The sequence below is a fragment of the Leptosomus discolor genome, chromosome 3, assembly GCF_034619465.1.
Source record: "Leptosomus discolor isolate bLepDis1 chromosome 3, bLepDis1.hap2, whole genome shotgun sequence".
NCBI classification, from domain to species: domain Eukaryota; kingdom Metazoa; phylum Chordata; class Aves; order Leptosomiformes; family Leptosomidae; genus Leptosomus; species Leptosomus discolor.
Window position 1 is genome coordinate 56,572,671 of NC_141393.1, and position 10,746 is coordinate 56,583,416.

Genomic DNA, 10,746 nt, shown 5'->3' on the forward strand with positions numbered 1-10,746 from the left:
TTATTGAATTTGTTCACGCATTCTGTGGCTTTTGTAACTATGTCAGTCCCTGGCATCCTCTGGTATCGGCCCGTGGCTTCTGAGGAACACGTAAACCTCACAAAACCCAGCGGAAAAGAACTTAGAATAAGCTTGGAATTTGAAAAAGATGTAAAGCTCAAATTATATATGATCTCTCTGAGGGCCAGTGTCTGTTCATCATAAATACGATGGTGTGTGAGCTGCCAGTCTGAGGCAGGTTTGCATCCCTGTGACAGCTAACATCACTCTATCTCAACCTGCCTACAAGTAAGATACTATGTATTTCCTTTGGACCAACTGCAGAACAGATAAGCAAAACAATGCCATAGAGAAAGCATTCTGCTTAAGAAACCACACAGAACAACTTCCCTGAAGGTAATACAGCAACACTGCTTGCAGTGTTGACAGTGTCACAGCTTCTTGTTTCCTCTTCAGCGGTTACCAATAACACTCGTGCTGAGGTGGCTATTGTGCTGAGGTGGCTGTTGCATCTTTCCAGAGTAATACTCCACAAATGTTGTCAAAATAACATTCAAAGGGCCAATTTAATATCTTGGCCAGTTTCCTTGTTTCTTGGCTTATAGAGAATTGACAAGTTCTTGCCATACTAAATATTGTTTGGAGAATAATCAGTTTGGGCCCCTACTGATATCGTGTGACCTGAAATAAGTCAATAGCTGTTCTGTGCCTTGTCCTTTCCTGTACTGTAGAGATAATACATATTTCCTTCTCAGGAGTTTGCAGAAAAGGTTGTTGCAAAGCAATGAGAGTTTCCTGAGCAGGAAGCTCTATAGGAACATGGCGTGCTTCCAGTGGCAGGAGAGATGGAAGGAAACCAGCTCACTTCTTTTCAGTGTTTTTTGTGAGACAATGAAATGCTCAGACCAGGCCATTAAGTGTCAAACAGGACTGTCAGAATAAGGAACTTCTAACATAAATTCAGGTTAGCCTCATCTTCAAGTTATGAAATTACATCAAGGCCAAACAACATTTTTCTTCAATGGCTTGCTTACCCCAACTCTGTAGGTAATGGCTCTGTGAGCTGAAAAGCAACTCTTGTTTCTTGTGATTCGCTGAGTGAAGTGCACTAGAGTGCTGCAGGTGACAACTGCTGTATAAACATGAGGGGTTTCAAGCTTCTCCCTCTCTTCTGTTTTACCAGAAGCCTCTCAGTTGCTAAGAAGAACTCTCCAGGGTATGTTTAAAGCACCATATTTCATTTTTGCACAGACAGAATGAGATCTTATAGAGAATTCCCACCATACTCATGAATTGGAGTGTATGTATGCATTACAATGATGCTGTTCACAAATGGCCATCTGAAATCACCACTCGAAAGTGGCCTTAATTTTTTAATTCCATATTACACAACTTTATTACTAGTTGATCTAGGGGAAAAAAAGATTATAAAGAAGACTATATTACAAAATCATATTACCATACTACAAAAAAGACTGTAAAACAAAGTGTATATGTAAGAAGTATAAAACATCATATTTGGAACGAATATACCATTGGTAATTGTAACTAGTGTTAGCATAGAGGGCAATAACAACAAATCAGAAATATGTGATATAGTCTGAAATTAGGGTAATTAGTAGTTATTGTATTTGCTTCAAATATAGATACTGAAAAATGAGAACAGTAGGAGGCTACAGGTATGGCATGCGCAATTAGACATGGAAAATTTGGCACAGAATTAATCATTACATTCTTAAGAGTCTTGGAGAAATCTGTTTTGTGTGGATTCTGGGCCATATTGTTGATACAGCATCTGGAAAATCAGAGCAGGATACTAGTGTTTGATGCCGAAATATGTACTAGAGACTTTGTACAATCCTGAATCTTAGGTTGTGGGTCTCTGGATTCAGGTGTCATTACGGGTGCATACAAGTAGCCTAATATCAGGACCTGAATTGATCCCCTGGGTGTTACACCAGCATGAATTATTGCAATAACAATACAACTGGATATATTGCTTATTTCCTAATCTGTTTCTTGCTGTGCCATGACTCCTTTTCCTCCCTCTGCCTTCTTGCTTCACCCCCAAAAAAGCCCAACCCTAGGCAGAACTGTATCATTCTGAGGTGTAATGGACGAGATGCTGGGAAGCGCAATGGAAGGAGGAATGCTTCCTTCTCATCTACCAAAGGAGAAGAAGAGCGACCTGGGGGAGTTCTCTCTTGCATGACGAAGTGAAAAATTGCTGACAGAGTGAATTTCTTTCCACACTGAACAAAGCGTTCATACTGTAACAAGGAACACTATCATTTTGCTTTCTTGGTGTGGCAATTACACATATGAAGTCTCCCAGACCGTCCATCTGGGTGGGTGCACACAGCTACGAGAACTACCTTCACACATGCATTGCAGAGTTCGTTACTGATGGCAGAATAAAAGGTAAGCAAGCTGCAAAACTGCTTTCAGTACAATGTAACACAGAAACAGAGCCACTAGAACAAGTCTGGTTTTCTGTTTCTACAATGTCATGCGGCTTCTTTACCCAACAGCATCGTTTGTCCGGAATGAATCCAAATGACTTGTAACAACACAACAGGATGTGGCACCAGTGTTTTTTACATCTCAGTACAAAACCAGCACTCCACTGGCAATCTTTTCACAGCTACAGGAAGCAGCCTGCAGTGAATGCTTTCATCATTTAAAGCCTTGTATTCATAAGTCTATGTAATTAATTAAGTTGGTCACCGTTCCTTCTGAAGTATATTGCTGCTTTATTAAAGGGGGTCAGCTGTATGCTTAGCTCAATAAAAACAAATGAAAAAGAAAGCAGACAGTGGTTTAGGAGCTGTGAAGCTGAGATAACTACTTTATTTCTTAGACAATCCATTGATCTTGAAGAGATCAACAGTTCTTCTGTATTTCCAAGTATGCTATTATGATCACATATCTATCACTCATTTTTTATGACCTCAGAGGCTTTTAAGGAACAGTCTTCTTTCCAAGAGGACATAAAATTTAGCCTTTGTAACATCAGGTAAAAAGAAAGAGGAAGATATTGACCTTTTGGCAAACACTCATAGTATCAGAGCAAGATGGTTACAAACCAAGATTTGCAGTACAATTTTCACCTCTTAATGGATTTTGATAATGTCTCCTGAACATAAGCTCTAGGTTGAGAATAGACTGCTATTAGTAGTGTCTGTAGTCCCTGCTATAGACTGCATTAACCACATATAATTTATAATACACTGAAATGAGACTGGCTGATTTTTTTTTTTGATGCTTTGTCGGTTTGGAGGGACAGTCAAATAGGAGAGGGCCTTACCCATCTGTTACAGCATCATCGACATCTGTGTAAAAAAGATACACGTGTGTCCAGAACAGGCAGCAAACCATTCAAACAGACTGAAAACATTAAACTGCTCTCGATGGTGTTTTAGTGTAAAAGAGCCTTCCTTAATTTGGGTTTGCCTTTTCAACTGGTGGTACAAAATTGGATGATACTTCATAAACTTATCTGTATTAACACACTTGACAGCTTTTATGAAAATAGCTCATTTTATAATATTTAAACTCTGCAAGTCTCTGAGTTTTCAAGTGCTATGAAAAAAATCTCCCCACAACATGCACTTTATATGTGGCTTTAATTATCTGCAGTGTGTGTCACTCCCATTGAGGATGTTCCCAGGGGCCTGTTTCCTGTGTTGACTGGAAATTCCCTGGAGGATCACTGACAATCATTAGTCCTGCTGGAAGAAAGCCTGCTGTAGTGCAACAGGTTCATTTGGACTGAGGATCTGAACAAGTCACAGAGGTAGTGAGCATTACAAGCTCAAAAATAAACGATCGGAGCTTAAAATGTCACCCAATTCTCCAGTGCCTTGAGCCACCTGTAACTGCTTACTTCTGAACACGAGGCTTCCAAACTCTTCTATTACTAGACTGTTAAACTCTGTAGTGGTAGCATTTACTTACCTTTCCCAAGTGAAACAAATGCCCGGAATAGCACCTAGCAAAGAATCAGGCAAAGCGCATTCATCTAAAAGAGCTTTACCTTCTTGAACTGCCATAAAATATTAACTGTGTTAACAGAAAAATTAATCTCTTTTGTCAGCACCGCTCCTTTTTTTTCAGGCTGCTGAAAACAAGAGCCATAGGCCTTACACCCAGGGTACGCAAAAATGTTTTTCACACACTGCCATCTGTCGTTACTGTGTACCCGTTTCATCACTGCGCTGTACCGCTGGGGTTTTTATTCCAGCCCTAAGCACATCCTTTCCAAGAAGTCTGCGGTGTCGGGGTTTGAGCCCACCCAGCTGGCTCCAAGAGCACCACGCAGCCGCTCGCTCACCCCTACCTCGTCCCCTGAGAGATAGGGAGGAGAAAATACAACCAAAAGGGCTTGAGGGTCGAGACAAAGGACAGGCAGGGCTCACTCACCAGTTATGGTCGCAGGCAAAAGACATTCAACTTGGGGATAACAACACACATTTAATACAAACAACCACCACCATCAAGGGTAATGAGAGACACAACCAGGGCTTAAATACAACACACCTTCCCCCCACACCCCTCCGGGTCTCCCCGGGCTCAGCTCTGCTCCCTCTCCCCCTCCAGCAGCGCAGGGGGCAGGAACGGGGGTTACAGTCAGTCCGGCACAAGGTGTCTCCGCTGCTCCTCACTCCTCAGAGAGGCCCTCGCAGCCCTCCGCTGCCCCACCGCGGGCTCCCTCTCCCGGCAGACAGCCCTCCATGAACTGCCCCAACGTGAGTCCTTCCCGCGGGGCCGCAGCTCCCCAGAACCCCCCAGCGCGGGTCCCTCCCGGGGCTGCCGCCCTCCCACCGACGGGCGGCTCCAGCGCGGGCGGAGTCGCGCTCTGCTCCGGGCCCGGTCCCTGCTCCTCCGGCCCGGGGCCCTCCGCGGGCTGCAGGGCGACCTCTGGGCCACCGCTGGGCTCCAGGGGCTGCAGGGGCTCAGCTGCCAGCCCACCGCGGGCCGCAGGGGAACCTCTGCTCCGGCACAGCTCCCCATCTCCTTCCTCACGGACCCGGGTGTCCCCATGGTTGTCTCTCTCCCATCCCCCTTAGCTCACCCGCTCACCAACACAAACGGACCAAACAAGAGATCCCACTCAGCCGCTTCTTTCACTCAAAAGAGGCACCATTGGTCTGGCCTTGCCCAGAGGCAGGTCCGAAATTGGAGCAGGGGGAGCTTCTCGAAGCCTTTTACAGGAGCCACCTCCGTAGGCCCCTTCCCCGCTACCAAAACCCAGTCACACACGAACGCACCACATTCAGTTCAGTTGGAAGAACTGCTTTAATTCGTACAAGCTTTGCCCAAGACAGCATGCAATGACATTGTAACAATTCTGCTTTCAATTGTGGCAATAGCCAAATTAGTGTTGTTTTTTCTCCTACTTAATTTACCTCAACAGTAAGTGTGTATCTTTATTCAGAGCATAGCGAGAACATTCATGTTCTAAATCAGCAGCAAATTTATAACCAAACATTTCATTTGCAAGATCTACAGGCAGAGATGTTCCTATGTACCTACCACCATACAGGCTCGTTATTGTTTTGGGCTTGGCATCATCTGAACATGACTTAAATGCTTCTAGATCTAAGCTGACTGGGGAAAAGCTTCACACTTTGAGGACCTATAGCAGCATGTGTCCCCCTCCCGGACCTGGAAAGGTCACAGACAGCGAGAGACACTGTCCAGGATCAACATGCAGCCTGGATGAACTTCTCACAGTTAACAAAGTTGATGATACAAGCAAAGAACAGTATTTCTGCAGCCAAAGAGGACAAAATAAGCACGGTTTTAAAGTGGAAGTGGTGAGACTTAAACATTATGCAAAAGCAGATCAAAATCCGTGCTTGTTCCAGCAAGAGGTTAGCTCAGAAAATGTGGGATTCATGACAGTCTCTGCAGAGCAGAAACCTTTACACAATAGGAAGCTATTCAGCCTCAGCCAAGTACAGAATTACAGTTCCTGCTTAGAAACATTTGCAGTGGAGTAAAAAATAAAAATATTATGGACAAATTTCATACTTGAAACCACAAGCACAAACTTCCAAAAGGCCAGACGTTTTTGTCTTCCTTAAAGAAGAGGAGGAATCTAAGCAATACACTTAAGAACTCGTGTATTTAAAAATATAGAAAGGCACAGCAGAGTTGGTCATGTTTGTTCCATCCACAAAAATATGTTTATTTGCATATGCAAATACTTACAGGATATTTATTTATTATGACTGAAAACTATATGCTTACAATTTAAATAGCAAGTTCACTTGCCATTTAAAACTGCAGTCTTAATAACTGCAACCAACAGGTTTACACCCCAAATGTTAAAGAACTCGGGGCTTCTTTCTGTTCTTTATGCAACTGTTTTGCCCTGTTTTTCAAATCCTCTGCCTTAGCATCATTCTTCTCAGTGCCATCTCCCAGTTTGTACATTCGACTGGCGTTGGCACAAGCCCACATGTGACCCAGCTCACACCCTTTCAGCGAGTACTTCAAAGCATGGTTCATGTCCTTAGGGACCCCAGGTGCTCCTTGGAGGTATATTATGCTGAGATTGAAGCAGCTGGGAGCAAAATTGCCATCACAGGCTTTTGTGTAATAGTCTCTAGCAACAACAGGGTCAGGTTTATCATCGTTTACTCGCCCATCATGGGCCAACAGCCCAACGCTATGACATGCATTTACTGACTTCTTCCCACCTTTCTCACATGACTTCATAAAAGAGTTGTAGGCAGCTTTCAAATCTGGGTTGAGTCCACCTGTTGGCCAAGAAACCAAAAGATTACTGTAAGGACATGCTAAAACAGACAGGAGCTCTCTACTTTGCAGCACACTTCCCAGTGCTTTTTGGGAAATACAGCATCCCTCACTGTAGATGCTACGGTCAAAATTTAGGACTTCAGAGACACTGTCATTGTCTCAGTGACAAAGGTTTTGCTAATGTCTTCAAGTGAGGAAACCCTCCTCCACTCTCCAGTAATGAGAGCAGCTTATACAGACAAAAAAAACCCCAACAACAACCAAACAAAACCCACAAAACACTGTTTCTGCTGCTACATCTATGGATTTCTTAATAGCTTACGCTATGCAAAGTATTCTTTTACCAGTATACCTACACGTACACTGAGATTGTTACTAGTTTGGAACTACAGTAAAAATATCATGTTTCTTACTAGTATTGTCATCTGGAAGAAGCCTCACTAGTTTAACTGCTTCTCATTACTGTACCAGCGGATACATTTTGGGCAGACTTGGGGCCTACTCATGTAAGCAGCATTACCAGTCTGTAAGTTTATTTCTTCCTTACTTTCTCCAAAAGAGAACAGCAAGACGAGAAGAAAACCAAGTTTTAAGAACAGAACACACAGCAACATTCAGCACTCGATATACTTACCACTTCAACATAATTATAAAAAAATAATACACGTGGTTAAACCTAAAGTCATTCCTTCAGAAGGAAGCAATATAAGAGGTTTCCACCCTTCCCCAGCTTTTAGGATGTGACCGTAAGAGGGGCGGGACGGGTAGTTCCTCCTCCAAGGTCGGAAGGAAATGCAGGTCTTCAGCACCTTTGCAAAACCCAGAGCTGTGTTTCCCCGCCGCCATCAGCCACCCTCCCCACCCCGGTGCCCATACCCAGGGGGGTTCTCGCTGCTGGCAGGGCCACCAGAAGAACCCACCACCGCGCCGAACCACCCGCGGCTCGGGCAGCGGACAGGAGGGGCTCAGAGGCAACTGAAGACATGAGGGCAGGGAAGGGAGGCCCCGGCGCAGTGCCGGGGCGGCGGGGACGCGGAGGCAGAGACACGGGCGCCAGGACTGCCCACCCCCGGCCTACCTTTGCCGATGGCCTGGTAAGCCCCCAGCTTGTAGCAGCTCTCGCTGTGCCCGTGCGCCTCGCAGTTGTCGCGCAGCACCCTCGCCGCTCTCGCGAAGTCCTTCTTCACGGCGTCCAGGTAGTCGGCCAGGCGCTGGCAGCCTGCAAGGCACCGGTGAGGGGGCTGAAGCTCCCGCTGGCCCCGGGGCGGCGGGCAGGGGGTCACGGTGGGGCCGCTTACCGTCCGGGTCCTTCTCCTTGAAGCACTGGTAGCTGTACTCGACGTGCAGATTCTCCAGATAACTCCTCACCTCCTCCTCGTCCTCGAAGTTGATGAACCCGGCCATCCCGGAGCTGACAGGGCCGCCCGCGAGCGCTGAGCCATCGATACGGCGCCTTCTGCGAGCACCGAGCCATCGATGCGGCACCGCCCACCGGGCCCGGGCCCGGGCCCGCTCCCCTCTGGGGCGGGGCCGCCGGTTCCTGGGACACCCCCCCGCCCGCCACCGGCGAGGTACCGACCCGCGCCGCCCCGGCACGGCTCCGAGACCGCTCGGCGGTGGAAGTCCCCGTGTTCGGCTGCATGGCCTCCGCTCTCCTCCCAGGACCACCAGAGGCTGACAGCTCAGAAGTTTTAAGCGATAATACATTTGCAGTATTTTACTTTCAGAGTTTTGCACCACTGGATGCATATTTCTGAGGTCTTACTGAAATCCGTAAGCAGAGACATTACCGTACGCACTGGTACCCTGTGCACGGCCTAGAGGCCAGGGCCACTTTACCAATTCCCCAACTTGTTGCCGGCGTGTTTGGGATTAACAGCTTAATAATTCTCAACTCCCATTTCAGAATGCAGGAGTTGCTGCTAGTGACTGTTACTGTCAACCGTCCCTTTTTGCATACAGCAAAAGATTGACAGATGCTTTTTGAAGAGGCGGAACCCCGTGTCCCAGCAGGCAGCGATCGTAAAAACATCCGGAGACTGGTAAGCAATTAACAACACACAGCAACCCCTGTCCTTTCGTTATGGATGAATTTAAGACAGACGTGATATTAGGATACTTGTACAAAACACGGCACGCTGTCCAGTTCCAGCAGTTTCAAGCACCGAGTTTTCTGAGAGTACAGCAGCACATCAGAAATGTACGTGACAGGAGTTAAAATTAATTTCAAAGAACATTTGAGTTAAAATGAATTTCAAAGAACATTTGAGAATGCGTCGTCCCAAATTATTTTAGTAACAGAACGCCGGCTTGTCGAGCTTTTGGGATAAATAAAACTCGGTTAAATCTTGTGCATAGGCTCCCATAAGAAGAAAACAGGTTGTTCATTAACGGCCGGAGCTAATTGCGAGAACCATTGCTGGACGGACTGGTGGCACCACCTGCTGGGCGTACTGCCGGAATGCCAGTGGCAACTTCTGTCACAGTATTTCCTTAAAACTTTCTAGTATTTGCGTTGAGGTTAACACACAAGAATCTAAAATTTTGTGTTCAAAATGTATCAGCCAAAATCAGTGACATGTCTGTGAGAAGGCAAGTAAGAGGATAGACGTAGTTTGGCCCATGAATTTTTGTGTAGGGTCCTCTGTTCTGGAGAAGACCTTTGAAAGATGAACTGCTTTTGTACCAGCAGTACTGCTTCTCTGAAAAACTGCCTTTGAAAAATTTCTGTTTGCACAGGCTCAGTAGAAACTCTTTGACTTTGTTGGTTTAAATCCTTGAGGAGTCTGCCCTTCCTGGGATTTTTTCGTTGCCATTTCTGATGCCGATGTTGAGTCCGTGCCAACTCAGCCGTACGGCCTCTCCACCCTAGGAGTGAAGAGGCTTCCCTTGCTGCTGCGGCTCTGGAGTGCAGCAGGGCAGGCCAAGAATGGGCACCAAGAGCAGGGGAACAGTTTGTCGCTTGAAAGTTCTTCACTGTCTGAGTCCAGATGGGAGAAAGAAAGATAGTTCCTGTCATAAATCCAGGTGGAATGAAAAAAAGAAGGCAAAGACAAGACATCTGGTGATACTCAGGTTGGAGTGAATTTGTTCACAGGTATGGAGAGAACAGCCTGGAAGCTCCAAAAGACATTAGGAGGTGGAAGAAACATGTAAAAGACTAAGAATAACAGTACTAGCTCCTCCCTAATCTAAGCTAAATTCTGTGTCCATAATTATATCAATTTTTCCTTCTAAGCAGATTAGATTTTTAAATGGTTAAATTCAGAACTCGAGGACTTTTGATTCTGTTCTTGTCAGATCCTGAGTGCATAATTTATTTTCTCTACGTCAACACCCTAATCTAAAGAACTGTGACTATAACTGACCTTTGTTGTGCAATTCTTAAACAGGCAAAATTGTGTTTGATAATATTTGCAGACTATTCTGTCATCTTGTGATGATGGAAACCTAAATGATTTTAGCCATTGTTCCTTAATGTTTATTTATGTGTTCTGCTGGTTTGCAAACTATTATTCCAAGCTGCTGTACGCAGAATCAGCAATTCTTTAAAAGGTTTAACAGTAAACTCTTCATAATATCATTTTACTTGGACAGGGTAGTTGTATCACTTTACTTTGTATCCTGAAACAAAAAATAACTGTATTCTCTTTACCAACAATATATTACAGTATGTTATTTGTTGGGAGACAGGCCTTCATCACGGCTACTGCTACCTGAAACCTGAAATTACTTTGTATATAAGTTGTGGCAAAGCCCCTCTCCAGCTTCGAAGCAGGTGGCAAAACCTGTTGTAGTGAAGCAGATGATTCTTCACACTACCAGAACAAACTAGCTCGGGCAGGAAACATTTGAAGTGCAGAGGCTGGTCTGCGAGCAACAAGCGCAGAGCTGACGTTGGATTCGCTGTTGTGAGGGGTCACCCGAAGACGAGGAACCGCATCGCGGCGACCCGGTGCTCGGCGCTGCTTCGGCCTT

The 10,746-nt window shown here is 45.5% G+C and overlaps 1 protein-coding gene across 1 annotated transcript; it reads right to left on the reverse strand.

Annotated features, from left to right (window-relative positions):
- Positions 1-5,279: 5,279 nt before the first annotated feature.
- On the reverse strand, positions 5,280-8,178 carry COA7 (cytochrome c oxidase assembly factor 7). Its single transcript, XM_086462741.1, has 3 exons — positions 8,067-8,178; positions 7,847-7,987; positions 5,280-6,767 (listed from the first exon to the last, which is right to left on the reverse strand). Exons 1-3 carry the CDS (start codon positions 8,170-8,172, stop codon positions 6,319-6,321), a joined length of 696 nt encoding a protein of 231 aa, XP_086318867.1. The 5' UTR covers positions 8,173-8,178; the 3' UTR covers positions 5,280-6,318.
- Between the last annotated feature and the right edge of the window lie 2,568 nt (positions 8,179-10,746).

Bases quoted from the DNA above. Each gene is read 5' to 3' on its own strand.
- COA7 (XM_086462741.1), bottom strand. From the start codon at position 8,172: ATGGCCGGGTTCATCAACTTCGAGGACGAGGAGGAGGTGAGGAGTTAT. The intron at 7,988-8,066 runs GTAAGCGGCCCC...GGTGCCTTGCAG, and splicing joins CAAGGAGAAGGACCCGGACG to GCTGCCAGCGCCTGGCCGAC. The intron at 6,768-7,846 runs GTAGGCCGGGGG...CTTGGCCAACAG, and splicing joins TTACCAGGCCATCGGCAAAG to GTGGACTCAACCCAGATTTG.